Source organism: Strix aluco, chromosome 1 (genome assembly GCF_031877795.1).
Source record: "Strix aluco isolate bStrAlu1 chromosome 1, bStrAlu1.hap1, whole genome shotgun sequence".
NCBI classification, from domain to species: Eukaryota; Metazoa; Chordata; class Aves; order Strigiformes; family Strigidae; genus Strix; species Strix aluco.
In genome coordinates, this window is record NC_133931.1 from 43,533,425 (window position 1) to 43,551,627 (window position 18,203).

An 18,203-nucleotide genomic window follows, 5' to 3' on the forward strand; every position below is an offset into this window, starting at 1 on the left:
AAGTGCCAACTCTCCCCGTGGCAGCCTGAGAGGCACAAAGCAAGAGAATGCTGGGTACTGGGAAAAAACCTGCAGAGCCCAAGGAGGCATTTCAGCGCCAGGGCCATTGTCCGCCATCTCCCTGGCCCTTTCCCCTCCCAGGGCTCCCTCCCCAGCTTGGCAGCCCCTCGCCCTGGCGGGGCACTGCGCAGAACCGCAGGGGCCTCCCGGGGGTCGGCAGGAGCTTGCCCTGAGGGGCAGCACCCTGGGGAGCCTCTCAGCCCTTCCCAGCCAGCCTCGTGTTCCCTCCGTGGAAACACCGGGCCGCTTCTTGCCAGCGCACAGCTCGGGTGGGCACCTACGGGCCCCGTCCTGCCAGCCGTCTCCTCGGTACCGGGGCAGAGCCCCACGTCAAACCATACACGTACATGTATGTCTCTGTGTGTATATAAATATGTACCCTGGATATCTATAGACAATTAAATATGTCTTATACCACCCATGCCGTACACCACACCCTGTCCCGCTTTAGCGGCCGCTGGGTGGGGCCGTGCGCGAGCCCCGCCCAGCGCGCGGCGCTCGGCGTGAGTTGTCCCTCGGAGGCCGCCGTCGCGGTCAGGTGACTGGTGTCACATGACGGCGGTCGCTGTGGGGCTGCTGCGGAGGCTGGCGGAGCGCGGCGGCGGGGGCTTCCGGGTGTGTGGGCTCCTCGGGCCTGCCGAGGGGCGGCCGCTGCCTTCTCCCTTCCGCGGCTCTCACTCGCCGGCGTGCCCGTGGGGTGAGTGAGAGCTGCCCCGGGCCCTGCCCGCCACGGGGGCGGGCGTGGGGTCTCGGGGTGGGGGCGTCCCGCCGCACGGCCTTTCACGGGGGCTCTGGCGGCCCTGGGGGCGGTGCGAAGGGCTCCGCCTGGCGCTGAGGCTTCCCCGAGGAATTTGGGCGCCCCCGGGCCCCTCAGGAGGCGTCCGTGTCTGTGAGCCTGTGCAGGGAGGGAGTGGCAGGATGGGGCCAAGGGTCTTCCTCCCCTCTGTCCCAGCGCCTCTTGGCTTCTTCGACTTACCTGTAGAGCTGGCGTACTCCTGAAACCGCTGTTACCGACCCTGCCCCCTCTGCGGCTCGAGGAGTATTTAAATGGCTCTGGCAGGGTCATGTAAAAGCTAGGACACATTCAGTGGTCTTTGAAGGACATAGTAAATGGTGCCTCTGGGTGCCAGCTCACGGAAGTAGTTTCAAAGGGAGGACAGTTCTGCTGCTCCATTTGTTCAGGGTAGTTCCTTTTTTTTTTCTTTTTTTTTTTTCTTTTGTTAGAATCATATCAGTCATCATTCAGTTGTACAAACGAGGTATGCTTGTTAGAGATGGGGCAGAATGTGCCAGTTTGGTCTTGCTTCTGTAAAGGCAGCCAGAGAAGTCTGGAAATAGTCTGTGTGGAGAGGCTTGATGTGGTTTAGTTTGTAAGGAATTAGTGCTCCTTCTGGGTCTCAAGTCTTTGCAAACACACTTCTTGTTTTGGCATCAAAGTTAGGTGAAGATTAAACCACAAAGGACGGAGAAAGAAGTGGTGAAGGTCACTGTCTGTGGTAACATAGTGTGTCCTGATGAAGAGCTTCTGTTCATATTTATTTTTCAGTTTGCTTTGTATACAATGATGGTATGAATATTCTTGTTAGTCTGAGTCACATGGGTTTTAGTTTATATAACTTGTAGGTTTTTTTCTCTGAAGTTGTAATTCATGTATTTCCAATGTTTCAGACAAATAACTAAATCAGTCATAATGTGTGGGGGTGGGGAGGATATGCACTGAATTTTAACCATGATTTGAAAGGAAGACAGCTTCTGTTATCTGTAGGGCTACTTGAGCATTGCAGAAGAGTAGTCTTTATTCGAATAACTTCAATTTGTTGTTTAAGAATTTATAAGACTGGAAGTTATTTAGTAATGGTATATATCTTCTATTTTAGCAAACTTGTGATTGTTTACAGTTTAATGTGTAGGTATGGCTTACTTTTGTTTGTTTCAGGGAAGACACGTTTTAGATGCTTTATAAAACTTTGATTTCTCAGAAAGTACTGAGTACAGTTTTAGGGGTGAGACACCTGAAAGTAGGTCTTCCTTTTTATTTCTTTAAAATATCAGACAGATACTCTGCTCAAAATCTGACTTACTTGACTTGCCTTTCTAGGTACATTTTAATTATCAGTTAAGATGGATATCCGAGGTGCTGTAGATGCTGCTGTCCCGACAAACATCATTGCTGCCAAAGCTGCTGAAGTTCGGGCAAACAAAGTAAACTGGCAGTCGTATCTCCAGTAAGTAAAAACTTTCTACATTTTTTTCTCTTCCCTTTTAAGTGTTAGACCTCTTGGGATTTTGGGTTATGTTGAAACATTAGGTTGCAGTGAGGAACATTCTGTGTTGGTCCCATGGAAGTAGTTGGAAAAAGTCTACATTAAATGGAAGTGGTTGGGGAAAATTTTCTTATGACTTATTACAGAAAGGGAACTCTACTTTTCTGAACTGAACGCTACAATAGCAAATAATGTAAGTTTGCACAAATGTGTGGTAAAACTGTCCATTTTTTCCCCCTCATAATTCAAACACCCTTCTCAATTTTAGCCTTATTGGATGAGTACTGAAGTAAGAAAAGTTAATAGTAAGAGTTGTCTTGTATGTAGGTATTTTGTCTCCATTGCTGAAATGTCTTTGGTGGGACTACAAATTGTACTAGCAAAACTGGACTGGAAGTCCAGGAAAATAAGCTGTACCTTTACTAAGGGAAGAACAACATTGGAGAGTAATTGAAGCAAGTAAATCGAGTTGGCTCAAACAAATACTTCAGTCTGGGGGGAGAGCTGTGCTGCCATTTCAGATAAGCTCAAAGTTACATTGGAATGTGTATAATGTCACTGGGTGTAGTGAGAAGAATATTGTCCAAAGAGGATATAGGGACAAGCTGAAGAAAACAGATTTGTGCATGAGGTAGGGAATAGGGAGAAGAAACAGACTGTTGCTGGTCCTCGTACTCTGAAGTGAAATGCGAGATTCTTGCAGCCCTGCATTCCTCATGATAGGTACCTATGAAGAATATTGGCGAAGTGTAAATTACTGTTATCTTTTGAGGATCCATGTATAATAGCAAATTACTTCAGCGTTCGTTGCTATGTAACTGAAGTGGCAGAAATCTTGATGTTTCTGGAGGTACAAACCATGCTGATGGTGCTTTGTGATTATCATCATTACACCAGTTCACAAAAAATAGGGTTTTTTTCAGATTGCTGTGATACATAAATATATGCTATATATTAAAATAACGTTGCAAAACTGTACACATGCAAGCTGAGAAATGCTAACCCGGTGGAAGCTTAATAATGACTACTTGCTTTGCCCTGTGCTATGTAGCTCAGTCTTGCTTATTCCATTCATTCAGTTGTATTATTTTTTCTCTTTGTGATTGTGTATCTGCATGATAAATATGAATTAAGGAACTGATCTGCTGAGGCAACTTCCTTTTTCTAGGCCATTTTTCAGATGGATCAGTTCCTGGTTCAGTTTATAGTGTGACATTACAGTGGCTTTGCAGGCAAAAGAGGAACTTGAAAGTGGTAACTTAGTGGCAGCTACCAAGCACTTTTCAAAAGTCTAAGTGGCTTTTTCTGTTACTGTGTGCCCTGTTATCCATCTGATAGGAAACATGTCCTGAGGAAGCCTGAGCCGCTGTTCTGTGCTGTCCTAGTGGCAAGTGAACAGCTAGTTTGCAGTTATCCGGGATGAAAGTGGAAGTACAGTTGTTCATTGTCAATGTAAGTGAATATGAGACAAATCTTTTTCACTGCTTCTCTAGTGGTTCAGACTATAGGGATGGTGAGATTCATCTGTTGCTTTTGTTAATATAGGGAATGGTTTTGTTTGACAAGGAGTTGTATTTTGAATATGTATGTAGTGTTAATTGCTTGACTGTGCTTTGTGTGGTCTACCCTTTATAATTTTCCTTCATTCTTGGGGTTCTCTCTGCTGCTGAATAAGGATGGGGGAGTTTTGTTTGTTTATCTGTCGGCAAACTACTGTGTAACTTTTATTGAAGACAGGGTTGATGGTTCTTTTTCAGATTCTAGATGTAGAATTTGACTTTATTTTGTCCTGGCATCTATGAAAGAAGGATGTACTAGTTATTTCCTCTCTTTGATGGGTTGGCTATGTTTTGGAGGCTACTGCAGTGTATCTGGGTAGTGTTTGTGATCCTGTTGTGAAACTGTTCAATGCTTGGTGCCCTCTGTATGTCAATGACAGTGTGTCCTGTTTATTATTGCTCTGAAATAAATGTAATCTTTGTCTTGTATTTACTGATAACAGCCTGGCCGTCTGGCTAAGATAGCTTCAAGGATGGAGCTTAAGCGGTGCCAGAGGGGTTGTGAAGCATTGTGAAGATAAATCTAGTTCCTTGGCTGAGGAGTTTCCTTATTAGTTATCGGGAAACATCAGCAGAACTGTTGGTGCTTCTAAAGAGGAAATAAAATGATACCTGATTTTGGACATGTCCTTTTTACAACTGGCAGGTTTGGACATGATGGTGTCTTTGAGGCTGGTGCTTTAAGGGATTTGTTGAAAAGACAGTTATTGAAGCTATATGGACTCATTTCTGGAATGAATGAAGCATGTTAATGAATGAGTGGAAACTGCTTGCTTCTGATGCATCTGTTAGAGGCAGGTCAGAGTGGTTTGTTCTGGTCTGTAGAGTAGAAGGAAGGTGGGGTGCTGGTGATTTTGAAGGACGCTTCTAGTGTTCTTGCAGTCTGTGCATTTGGTGTGGTAAGCTTGCAGATAAATATGTGGAGGCGTACTTCAAGTCTTCGGATGTTTTTACATTGGAGAAAAGATTCTTATGTTTGTTTTCCTTAAGTTAACATATCAACTCAGGCATGCCATAATTTGTGTTCCTTAAACAATAGATAGCATTTATGTAGTTGAAGTCAAAGAACTTCACAGGAAATTCTGATGAAGTGGTTTTGTGTTTTGTGGTTGGGGGTTTTTTTGGGTTGTTTTTTTTTTTTGGGGTGGGGTTTGGTTTTTTTTGTTTTTTTTTTTTTTTTTAAATCTGGCTGTGACAGTTGTATAAAGATGCTTTAAAGACTGCATCAGTCGCAACAGCGTTGGAGTCTGGGTCACATAGGAAGACGTTCTGAAGTTCTTTTCTGCTGTCTGTGTTCTTCAGTGCAGAAGTAGAATGGTTTACTAATAGTTGGTCAAACTCTAGTAGCCTGACTTCTCTTGTAAAGTCAGTTCAAGCTAAAGATTAACTGGCAATATTGTTTATTCCATCTCTGAAGGTTATAACTGTAAAGTAAATGTCAAACTACGCTAACATACAACTGCTGACTTTTGATGTTTTCTGTGTATGCTGTTGGCATGAGTGAAATATTTAGGTATGACAACTGTATGTATTACTGGTTTGCCACTGTGTTCACTGCTCATTTCAAAATTAGGCTGTGGAAAAAGATTTTTTTAATGCTAAAATTTACACTTTTTTTTGTGTTGAATTCCAGATAGGGTCTGTGTCTGAGGGAGAAGAAAGTACCAAAACGTGGAACAGTGGAAGATGATGTGTAGGTCTACCTACCTTCTGGAAACTAAATGTAGTTGAGGCCATTAGTTCTGTACAGACTTTCCTGCCTTTGGATCTTGAGACCTATAGCAGTTTAGAGGTGTTGATGCTCTCTGCTAGTTGAAAATATGAATCACAGAATCATGAAGTTTGGAAAAGACCTTGAAGATCATCTAGTCCAACCGTTAACCTAACACTGACCATTCTCAACTACACCATGTCCCTAAGTGCGATGTCAAGCCGACTCTTAAACACCTCCAGGGATGGGGACTCCACCACTGCCCTGGGTAGCCCATTCCAAACGCCTAACAACCCGTTCTGTAAAGAAATGCTTCCTAATCTCCAGTCTAAACCTTCCCTGGCACAACTTGAGGCCATTACCTCTTGTCCTATTGCTTGTTACTTGGTTAAAGAGACTCCTCCCCACCTCTCTGTAACCTCCTCAATATGGTGGATCTCTGTGGTGTACTGTGTGGTTGCTTTCAGCATTTGCCTCAGTTGTGTCGGAATGCCTTTGGAGGGTGTGTTAGCTTGCTTGAAGCAAGTTTGGTTTTGCTTTCTAAGGGTAGTAAATGAGTTCTGTGGAAAAGTAAACTTGTTTCAGTTTAACTTGCATCTTACTGCACTGTAGGTTTTCTAGATAGCATTTGACAATGCTTCATATTTAATCAGGTGAGATACCCGATGGCTAATTTGTACTTAGCTTCCTATGTGCTTTCAAGTACTTTATATACGTTTGTGAATTCTGTTGTTAAAATATCTATTTTATTTTCCTGGGGGTGGGGGAACCTTCTAAAGTGGGTTAAATTTCTTGGACTTTAAAAGCCAATCTTATCTTAGAAGAAAGACAGAAGTTTCCTAACTTGTAGTGTGTCTGTGTGTGGTTTTTAAATTTGTTCCAGTCTTGTAGAATACACTCAGCCTGTTTTTACTGTTTTAATTTTGTAGTGTTAAAACTGCTGAGTGATTGGATAAAATGAATGTCCTTTAGGTATGTGCAAAGTATTGTAGATGTCTGGATAAACAAGAGTATGCCTTAACATGATGGCTTCATATGAGCTTCATATTTGCTGCAGATGTAGTGATTTTTTTTTTTTTATATAAAAGAAAACCAACAAAAAGCTCCAAAATTAAAAACCAAAGAAACCCCCCCTAGCCTCCAGAATGACTTTTGTTAAGTCATTGAAACAAAAAAAGGAACAAGAGCTGCGGGAGGAAATGCATAATAAAAAGAAGGAATCACAAGTTTCTGAGTCATCTTGAGAGACCAAGAGGTTTTAAAAATGGTGGTCTTACAAATTCATGCTTTCTAAATCTTACACAGCTTCAGTTTACTCTCCTATAGTTAGTGCTCTCAAAGGCAGGCCTTAGTATCTTGAGCTCATAGCTTAAAACGTGGTTACAGGACTCCTGATCTACACCTGATATAGCCAGACAGCTGAAGCTCAGTCAAAATGTCAAAATGTGCAAGACACATCCTGGAAAATAAGAAATTAAATAGCTGTTAGGAAGAAGGATGGAGGGCAGCTTCGGTTACTTGCATTGTTTGCTTAAAGGTGCTGGGAAGTTCCTGTCTCTTTGAAGAGGGATTGAGGAAAATGTGGAAATAGCATCACAGTAGCTGGGACCAGCTGTCTGAGGCTGCTCTGCTTTTTTTGTTATGGTTTGTGGTTTTTTTTCCCACTGGTTGCTGATTTACTACATAATCATTTATTTAAATTTTAAAGTGAGATGAATGGAAATAGATGCATTTGAAATTACTAAAACTATTAATTAGATGTATGAGATCCCTGATAAAATATTAACAACTTGTTTACAAAGCTGTCAAATCCCTTGTACTGTTTTGTATGGGTTGGAAAGTGTCTTTTTGAATGGCACTTACAGAGCAGTAAAAAGTAAACCCTAATGTCTTTTCTTCTCAAGGCAACATCAATCCCCACACCTTTTTTTTTTTTCTAATTTTTTTCTTGTGGTCTAATGTAGGATGAAAGCAAAAGCTTGAAAGCTTTTTTTCTCTGGCAGCTGGCAGACCTCTTCTAATAGCCTGGCTGTAAAGAAGCATCTCTCTTCCTAGGCTAAGGCTTTTTCAAGAATTAAAGCTGAAAACTAAGGGTTCATCTTATGTCATCTTTGAAGTGCTTCCTAAATGGCAATATTCTTATAAACAAGCATCTCATCTGGTTACTTTTATATCAATATTGTCCAGGAGTCCCGGCTTGGCCAATGTTGATTGAAACATGAGAGGGTTCTAGTTATGGGTCATTAAGTCCAGTATTTGTGGCAGATCAATTGTCCTCATCTTTCAACAGCTATTCAAATCCATCTTTAATAGGTGAGAAAGAACACAAGTCAATACAGAAGGAATTGGTAGCAGCATGGTCATCATTGACTAATTACTTTTTCATCTATAATTAGTTAAGTTTTAGTAGAAACTAGTCAAGGACTACCACTGGCTTTATGAATCTTCCATCTAGTAAGTCTTAAATGCCTTTCCTCAGTGAATATGAGGATATTTCTTAGAAAGCAACGAGAATACACAAATAGTGTATATGGTACTGCACTACTGATGTTCTTTGCTTGAAAAGTAAATTGGGAAAGATGGCTCTGTAATGAGGCCATCCTCATGATGTAACCATTTAAGTAAAAGGAAAGATGAGAACACGTTGTGGGTCTTATTTATGTTTCTGTGTTTCAAGAATTCAGGTGAGCCAATTAAAAAAAAAAAGTGAACATTTCCTGTAGGTTTACAAGGATTTTAATGGAACCTCTAGTCATGGAACATCTGGAAACTGACCATGGAAAAGGCATGGAAAAGGTGGATTAAAAGAATTAGTGCTACATAGCTTTGCAAAGTGGAAGAGGCATTTGACTCAGTGGAAATGTAAGAGGAGATGAGTCTTGGAAATAACTCAGAACAATGTCTAATACTTTCATCCCCTGTGACTTTTGTATTGATGATGATGTGCACAATTTCCTTCTTTTCTGAAGCACTCCTGATATTGACTAGTAAAGCTAGTCACCTATTAAAAGTCTTGGATATTTTCAGGACTACTTGGTTTAAAATTAGTTTTCTTACCTGAAGAGTACCTGACTGTACTATTTTGACAAATCTGTTATTTGTTGTGATAGTAGGTTTTGTATTATAACAAAAACCCAGCAATATTCTGCCAGCTCTTCAGCTGAGTCAACAGCTTTCTGAAATAGCACTGGTGATGACGGTAACCCCTTGAATATTAAGTTAAAGAGAAGATCAAGTAGAGAACTGTTAGCTTATCAGTGTCCACAGCAGTTTACTATATCAGGCCCCCTTGCTATGTGTTTGGATGAGCTTGCATGCATATCAGTTTTCAAACTACCAGAAAAAGCTGAAATGTCGTAATTAGTGAAAGTTAAAAATACATTGGGAACCAAGTTCTCTGTACTCCTTAAAATTCTCTTAATTGCTTATGGAAAACTTTAAAATAACAATTAATTTTATTTTTCAGCACTTATTTCAGGTTGGATTAGACTATTATTTGTGTTATGTGTTATAATTTTGGCATAATACGCTAGCTGTGTATTTCAGTTCTTAGAGCTATTTCTACTGGCTGTTGGATTCAGCCACTGGAAGTTTAAGAATTATTTAGAGAATGTTGTTCAGCAGAGGTGATGCATAGTGAAGGCTTGAGAGAGACCGTTCCATCGTTAGTTTTAAATTCTTTGTACATGAGGCCTTTTGTAGAAAGGATCTCTTTATGTTCTATTGTGGGATATAGGATTGGTAAAGCAATACTGTTGAGATCTCAAGTTGAAGAGAATAAGGTTTGTTCGGTGGGTTGACCTTGGCTGGCCATGAGGTGCCTACCAGGCCACTCTACTACCCTCCCTCCATCAAAAGGACAGGGAAAAAACATGACAAAAAGCTCTTGGGTTGAGATAAGGACAGGGAGATCACTTGCCAATTACCATCACAGGCAAAGCAGACTCTACTTGGAGAAATTAAATTAATTTATTGCCAATTAAACAGAGTAGGATAATGAGAAATAAAAACAAATCTAAAAAAGACCTACTCCCCACCCCTCCCTTCTTCCCAAGCTCAAGTTCATTCCCAGCCTCTCTACCTCCTTGCTCTGAGTAGTGTAGGGGGATGGGGAACAACGGTTGTAGTCAGTTCATAATGCTTCATCTCTGCTGCTCTTTTCTTCTCACACTCTTCCCTTGCTCCAGCCTGGGGTCCCACCCACGGGATATGGTTGTTCATGAACTGCTCCAGAATGGGTCCATTCCACTGGGTGCAGTCCTTCAGGAATGGACTGCTTCAGCATAGGTCCCCCACGGGGTCACAGGGCCTGTAAGAAAACCTGCTCCAGCGTGAGCTCTTCTCCACAGGGCCACAGCTCCTGCCAGGAGCCTGTTCTAGTGTGGACTTTCCATTGAACGCAGCTTCCTTTAGGGCATATCTGCCTGTTCCGGCGTGGGGTCCTCCATGGGCTGCAGGTGGATATCTGCTCCATGGTGGCCCTCCATGGGCTTCAGGGGCACAACTGGCTTTGCCATGACCTTCACCCCCTCCTCCCTCACTGACCTTGGTGTCTGCAGAGTTGTTTCTTTCACAAATTCTCACTCCTCTCTCCTGACTGTTGTTGCGCAGCAGTTTTTATTTCTTAAATATGTTATCACAGAGGTGCTACCATCATCACCGAGTGGCTCAGCTTTGGCCAGCAGTGAGTCTGTTCTGGAGCTGGCTCGAACTGGCTCTGTCTGACATGGGGGCTGCTTCTGGTGTCCTCTCATAGAAGCTGACCCTGCAGCCCCCCTGCTACCAAAACCTTGCCACATAGACCCAATACAGTTTGAAATAACTTATAGGTCATGTCACTTATGGTTTCATATTTTGCTTTTCAGAGGGCAGATGATTTCAGGTGAAGACTGTGAATTTATTCAAAGATTTGAACAGAAAAGAAATCCAGAAGAAAAACAGGAGTTGTTGCAAACAGAAGGCAATCAAGTAACTTTCCTTTTTTGTAATAATTTATCTTTTGGGGAGGAGGATGGAAGGAAATTTTGGTACCAACTCTATTTTATTGTTGGCTGTATATAGTTAAGATGTTATGGAAGAAGTATGAAACTTGGTGTTACAATTCTTTTTTTTCTCTAGATATAGGTTGAACATTCTTATAAAAACGTATTAATTATTTAACGTCATTTGATTTTTGACTCTGTTGTGGGTCAAGCTCACTCAAGTCTTTCCTCATCCCAGTTTACTTAATCATGCGCACTTGTACTTGAGTCACTTTTTTTTGGAGTTTTTATCATTACAGTTTATTGATGAGAGCTACTACCAGTGAAATTTCAGCTTAGCTAGGTGATTAATTGTAAAGTTCCAGCAATAGAGTCCACTGACTGCTAAGGTGGATTCAGTTAAACAAAGGTGTCTTGTGTCATTTTAGGCATGGTAAGATATGAGACATCTGCATTGGACACAGCTGATAGGTGACCCATGCCATTTGGCTTATGGAGCCCAGGCAGTATGACCAAAGACACTTTAATGATGCTTGAAGCAGTAGAACCTCAGTCTCAAAGCCTGAGGTTCTAGCAATGTCAGACATCAGGAAGATTGAGGGAGGCGGGGGAAAGGTGAAGAGTAGGAGATGCACTCAAGACACAAAACTTTCCAGCCCTTTATTCTGTTTTAATTTTAGGCTGTTCTGTGGTTTGTTGTGTGGGTTTGGTTCTGCCCCCCACCCCTTGTATTGTGTGACTGCTATGTAATGGACCATGTTTTGCACAGTGACAAAAGCATATCTGGTGAATATTATATGCCACTATATAATTATTGTGTAGCAGCTCAGAGTTCCATTTTTCTTTCAGTTTTAGTTGAATGGGGTGAAGGGGAAGGAGGAAGTGTAAAAAGGTTTTTTTTGACTGTTTCAGCCTATTATATCTGTTGCTGATATTGTAGAGTAGAATTGTTCAGGAGGCAGAAAACAGCTCAAATACAAAGATTTGTCTACAAGGTATAGGAAGTGAACAGGTGAGAGTGACCTGTCTTCCCTCCCTCCATCCAAGTTGCTGAAACTTTCTTATACCATGTCTGAGTTTGTTGCTGTTTTGTCAATTTACTTGGTTCTTCTCCTCACTGCCATAAAAAAGGAAGCTGATGGAGGTTTTTCTCATCAGTCTTTCAACAAAGAACCGTGCTGACTTTCACTAGCAAGTACTTGTTATTTCATTTGAAAGCCGTAAAACAATTTGTAAAGGGTAACGATCAATGTGACAGAAAATTTTCTTTGTAATATAATGTCAAATGTATTTATCTCTCACTGCAGTGAAATAAGATGTTGGGATGCTCAATGGTTATGTAAGACTTAACTGTGAATTAATGAGGTCCTGTTTTATATTATCAAAAGGAATGAAGACAATTGCTGATGTTAATTTTAATGTATCTTTTATTTTTCTAGTGTGCTAAAACATTTATAAATCTGATGACTCATATCTCCAAGGAACAGACGGTTCAGTACATTCTGACTATGGTTGATGATATGCTGCAAGTAGGTCAATAACCTGTCTTATTTTTAAGTCTTTAAATGCATGCTTGAATGTTTCTTTAGCCTAATTCAGGTCTCTTCAGGTGTTTGTTGTATGGGTAACTTAGTCTTGTATGTATATGTTCATGTTCTGGAAAAAAAAGTACCTGTATGCTTGTCTGTTGGCTCTCAACCACGTTTAATGCAATTCTTGGGTGTTAAGGAATGATTTGTGACCTCAGCCCTTTCCTGTTGTGTAGGTAGGGTATGGCTTCTAACTTGAAGTTGTTGAACCTTTTCCTGTGAAGGTGTTGATTTGGCCACCCTCAGCAAGAAGGTGTAGTTTCTGCAGATTCAGGTTTCTAACATAAGTTAGACTGTTGAGGACAACATGTTCTGAAATTCTACATGCTTTAATTATAAAACAGGAACTTTTGATTCAGTGAAATATATAGCTCTTTGTAGCTATGGGATACAGTGACTTATAAAGTAGGCTATTAATTTTGGTGTCAGGACTGCTGTGCTGACCAGAACAAGTCAAGAGGAGACTGTACTCAATCAGATAATTCTGCTTTTGCATTTCTTTGCTCCTTAGCAGACTAAGAGAAAGTGGTTGGAGTGATGATGTAAATAGATGGGTTGAGTTGTGTGAAGTTTTCTCCTGGTATTCATGTGGAATGTCTGGCTGTTTGACACTTTCTATTCTGCTGTTTTATGTTATATTTAATACAAGGTTGCAGTGAAATGTGTCTATAGTGATTACTGAACGGTTTAGGACATTGTCCTAGGAGGTGAACTATGTCGAGTTCTAATTTGAGCTCTGAGTATTCATGATTGTCAACGCAAGTTGAAAAGCTTGAACCTCCCCACAGTACGTATTACATGGGGATTATGGTGTTCTTTCAGGTGCCTGTCTGCACGTTAGAGCCCTGAGTGAGTGCCCTGACTGCTAGAATAATAGCTAGTGTTGGTGGTGGCATTTTATTCATGCCCATCTGCAGCTTTGTCACTCTAACCCTCTTCCTCTTTTATTTAGATGTATTTTTTTCTCAAGTGTGACACAAACATTAAGAAGCAGAGAAGACAAAAGGGACCCTCAGTGTCATTCTTTGATTAGGCTGCTGAGTTGGGAGTACCTTGGTTTGAATTACACATTTGATGACAAACTTTGTCTTAGTGTGTGAGAACTCTGTTTATTATGGCTACTTTTGTGAGGAATGAGTCTCATTTTCTGTTGGCCACAGAAGTAATCATTCCACTTCCACTTCTTTGGAACTTTTTGTGAGTGTTAGTAGGTCTTGTTTTGCTTACGTGCTTTGACATTAGGATGTAGTTTAGAGCTACAATAGGCGATAGCTGATATTTTCTGTGCTGTGGAATTAATACCCCACAGGTAAAGGCTTTCACTGGCCCATTGTTGAACAATTGCATTAGTTCTAGGTGGCCACAAGAAAGTAGTTTTTGAGTAATCTCTTATTTGCTGTATTGTTTCTGTCACGTCTGTCCAGATGAATATGTTTTCTCACTTCGTGGTCATGCACTGACATTTCTGTATTCAGGACCTTACCCTGCCACAGAAGTGGCATGTGTGGAGTTCTTAATGTAAAACATAATGACTTTAAATTGTCCAGGCTTTATAGAGATACAGGAGAATAGAGATATTGGTGCACAGTATATATTTGCTTTTATTTGAAATTTGATGTGTTTTTCACTTCAGAAATTCTACTTCAGTGTCTGAAAGGCTGCACTGGCTTTTGCAGTGCTCTCTGATCTCATTTTTCAGGGATGTCTTGCTGCTGGCATAGAGGGCTTGTGTGCAGGCATCTGCATGGCATCATCCCAGGGCTTCCTAACCTTCCATGTCTCCACTAGGCAAGGCTGAAAGAGGACTTCTGTTTTCTTTTGGTCACGTTCAGACCGTAGAACATGCTGTCAGTGATGCCTTGTGGACCCTTGGTTGCATGTTTTTAAGGTGTAAGATTCTTGTCAGAAAGCAGCATATGGGCCACTGACTATGTGCCTGTGAGTTTAGTGCAGGGTCTCTGCAGACTGCATGGACAGAAGAATCCACAGTAGTGGATATGAAGTCTCCTGTCCTTACCCAAGGAGTCTTAATTCAATACATGCAAAGATTTTAAGTGAAAAACTGGTCAAAGACATGGCCTGTCATGGTGCCACTGACTCTTTCAGTAAAATTGTTTTGAGTATGGATGTTCACTGAAGTTTCACAAGATGGAGAAATATTTGAAAGCTACTTTTGATAGCTGAAACTTCTAGAAACTATCATAGGTAGCATATCTTGTCTGTGCTGGTAATGATTGTCTGTGGTTCTTCTACTACCTTTCTACGCTTTTCTTGTGAGGATGTAAAAATCGTATCAACTGTGTTTTGAGCACACCAAAAGCCTGCCTGGGTGTCTAGGATTGTTCCAGCAGTTCTACTTATGGATTTGATCATTGTTCTGAGAAAGAGATTTATTTTGGAGGCTGGCAGAAGTGAAATTAATATAGTGATTGCCTTAGAGTATCACCATTCTGCTTATTTCTGAAGGTGGAGAGTGTTAGCATACTGGAGTCCCTGAGGAAACATTTATTATTCTATTCATATGATAAATACTTGAAACAGTTTCTCTGGATTAGTGACCTCGTCACACTGCACACTCTGTTACTCATGAAATCTTTAAGAACCTGCACCATAGCAGGTAGCAGTACCACCTAAGTGAGCTTTATTATGCGTCTTCAGAAATGACAGATACTAAATTATTCAACTGTTGGATGTGAGAGCTTCAGGATTTCCTTTTTATCGGTGTAGTCAGTAGCTGCCTGGGAAGGTTCAGCACTACATATTTCAGGGCCATAGGCAGTTCTCCACTCCTTCCCTCCTGTCTTTACCCCACACCTTAACAGCACACCAGACTAGTCTTCTGATTGACAGCATGTTGAAGTTATTTCAGCTTTTCTGCTTCCAGACCTGTCTGTCTCCTCCTTAGTTATGTTGTAAACTGAACTCATTAATCTAGTTATTTTCGATCCTTTTAGCTAGACTCTGTGTAGCACAAGTGCAGATACTAACAGCGATTTATTTGATCAAACTGCCATTTTTCATCAAACTAACCCTCACAGAGTAGTGGCTCTCCACCAAGGCACTGGGTTCCTGAGATCTTAGTTTTTAAAATTATTTTTATTTCGTAGTTTCCAAAACCCTCTCAAAATTGGTTGTTCAGTGTTTTTTGACACATGCCATGTGGAGCATTATCACTGTAAGGGTTATGACTGTCAGATAACTAGTAACACCTGACATTTCCCAGTCAGTGATCAGGACAGCAATTTGCAGCCCATGTAGTGCAGTAACTTTGATACTTTCAATGAAGTGTTGGTTGCAACTCTGATGCTTAGTAAGATGTATCCAGGTCATCTTGGGCTTAATGGATTGTATTTCAACAAGCAGGCTTGCCTAGCTGATTCTTGGTCCATAGGGTTAATAATTGGGTGCTGAATTGACAGAGGAAAGCTCTTCAGCTAGGGAAGTTTGAAAATTAAATTAATTGGGTAGTGAGATAGTGTTCTCATGCAAGTTTCCCAATTACAGTGTTTCAAACAGTTTTGCCTTCCTTGATAGGAGTTGTATACATGGTTGTAGTAACTTGACTTCAGTGGGGAGATACTTCTTTAGAACGAAAGCTTACTATCTAGCAGGTTAGAAAGTATTTGGAAATGCTGAGAAAAAGCAAGAATCCAGGTACTGGATCTTCTGGAAGACTGACTGTATTCTAGACTATTAGAAAATAGCAGAGCTCCTCTTTCTCCTTCAGGTTTGCATGACCTCTGGTCTGCTTTAAGGAGAACCGTAAGAGCTGCTTTTCACAGGGGTTATTAGGTGAGATGCTTGATGAAACTGTGCACAGTGCCCAGATTCAGGTACTTGTGGTCTCTTGTGGTTCAATTTAGAAGCCCTGGAACACAGACTTGGTGTCTGTCCTCTCCTAGGTATGAATTTTGCCTGAGATAACAGCTGAACCAGTTGCAGTCTCATCTGGGAGAGAAGAGCTCGCTTCCCATTGAGAGGAATGGAGAAACAGGACTAGTTTATGCCTGCTAAGTTTCATTTGTAGCACACATAGCCAAGTTGAAAAACAGGCTTTTGTGTCAAAGTAGCAATACGTGGAAAACTTAGTATGGACTTTATCCAGTCATAATTGATTGGATGAGGAGTAGTGTTCCTCTGGGAAATGACAGTATTTAGCTTGTCTCTCGTTTCTTTCATTCTGCTTGCTTGATCAAAAGGATACATCCATTTTCACTCAAGCAGGGGTTGGAGTACTGAGATACAACTAGGGTTTCAAAGTTTGTTTCCCCCCACCCAAAATCTCTAACCTTAATGTTGGAGTGCTAAAATGAACTGTATCTACAAGTAACTGTCAAACTGAAAAATTTCATAGATTCATAGAATGGTTTGGGTTGGAAGTGACCCTGAAGATCATCTAGTTCCAACTGCCATTTCCATGGGCTGTTACAAGCCAGGGTATGCTCTGAGAATGGATGCCAACATAATGAGGAACAAATAGTGGCTTTATTTTGAATACTTTTACAAGTCTCTCATCTTTTCCCCTCTCCCAATTTTTACAGGAAAATCATCAGCGTGTTTGTATCTTCTTTGATTATGCAAAACGTGGTAAAAACACTGCATGGTCCTATTTTCTGCCGATGTTGAATCGACAAGATCTTTTCACTGTGCATATGGTAAGTTTTAGATGAACCTGTCTCTGAAGATGGTAGAGAGAAATGCTGGTTTTATTTTTCTTCAGAAGATATTGGAGTTTGAAGCTAAACTACTGCCTGGGTTGGAAAGTTGTTCTCTTGCAGTCTAGATGAGTCATACAATACAAGCTTCCCTTGACCACATTTTTGAAAGAAGTTACATTGTTTATTGACATTTTTTTTTTTTCTGGGAGATTAGAGCAGGTTTTAAAGGCTCAGAAAAGCAAGGATTTTAGAATTAAGCACAGTAAGACATAACTAGAAGAATTACTTTTGTCACAACTGCCAGTCAATGCTCCTCATGCTGTACAAATACTAGAATTTAAGTTCTCATCCTGTGAAAGGTAAATATCTTTATTCTCTCAATGCTCCTTGAAATCTCCTTAAAATGTTTTGTAAGCATACAGGGGAAGAAATAATGTCTGCTGTTGTGGTGGGTTGACCCTGACTGACAGGAAGGCTCCCACCCAGTTGCTTGCACTGTCTGTCACAGTGGCACTGGGGAGAAAATCAGGAAGGCAGAAGCGAAAAAACTCGTGGATCAAGATAAAGACAGTCTAATAAGTGAAGGGGGGGAAAAAAGGGAAAAGGGATGGAACCCAAAACAAATCCAACAAAAAAAAGTGATGCAGAAGCAGTCACATAACACCAGAAGGCTGGTGCCTGGCAAGTGTATCTCTTTGGTCAGCTGTCCTGGTTGTGTCCGCTCCCGGCCTCCTGGTCCCCCCACCCAGCCTACTCACTGAAAGTGTAGAGTGAGAAACAGAGAAGTCACAGAATCACAGAATCGTTTAGGTTGGAAAAGACCTTGAAGATCATCTAGTCTAACTGTTAACCTAACACTGACCATTCCCAACTACACCATATCCTGAGGCGCTAGTCAACCCGACTCTTAAACACCTCCAGGGATGGGGACTCCACCACCTCCCTGGGCAGCCCATTCCAACGCCTAACAACCCCTTCTGGAAAGAAATGCTTCCTAATATCTAGTCTAAAACCTTCCCTGACACAACTTGAGGCCATTCCCTCTTGTCTTATCGCTCATTACTTGGTTAAAGAGACTCATCCCCAGTTCTCTGCAACCTCCTTTCAGGTAGTTGTAGAGGGCGATGAGGTCTCCCCTCAGCCTCCTCTTCTCCAGACTAAACAACCCCAGTTCCCTCAGCCGCTCCTCGTACGACATGTGCTCCAGACCCTTCACCAGCTTCGTTGCCCTTCTCTGGACGCGCTCGAGTAATTCAATGTCCTTTTTGTAGTGAGGGGCCCAAAACTGAACACAGTAATCGAGGTGCGGCCTCACCAGGGCCGAGTCCAGGGGTAAGATCCCTTCCCTGTCCCTGCTGGTCACGCTATTTCTGATGCAAG

The 18,203-nt window shown here is 41.5% G+C and overlaps 1 protein-coding gene across 3 annotated transcripts in view; it reads left to right on the plus strand.

Moving 5' to 3' along the window:
- Positions 1-598: 598 nt before the first annotated feature.
- Positions 599-18,203, plus strand: part of ATP6V1H (ATPase H+ transporting V1 subunit H) — a 49,535-nt gene continuing 31,930 nt past the window's right edge. The window contains exons 1-5 of one of the 3 annotated variants that reach the window (XM_074819163.1): positions 599-757; positions 2,159-2,285; positions 10,460-10,562; positions 12,016-12,105; positions 16,707-16,820. In XM_074819163.1, the coding sequence (XP_074675264.1) occupies positions 2,182-2,285; positions 10,460-10,562; positions 12,016-12,105; positions 16,707-16,820 (411 nt within the window). In that variant the 5' untranslated portion in view covers positions 599-757; positions 2,159-2,181. Of the gene's footprint in view, positions 758-1,951; positions 1,971-2,158; positions 2,286-5,516; positions 5,577-10,459; positions 10,563-12,015; positions 12,106-16,706; positions 16,821-18,203 lie in introns of those variants that run through there. The other 2 variants (XM_074819174.1, XM_074819183.1) reach the window with 2 other exon arrangements.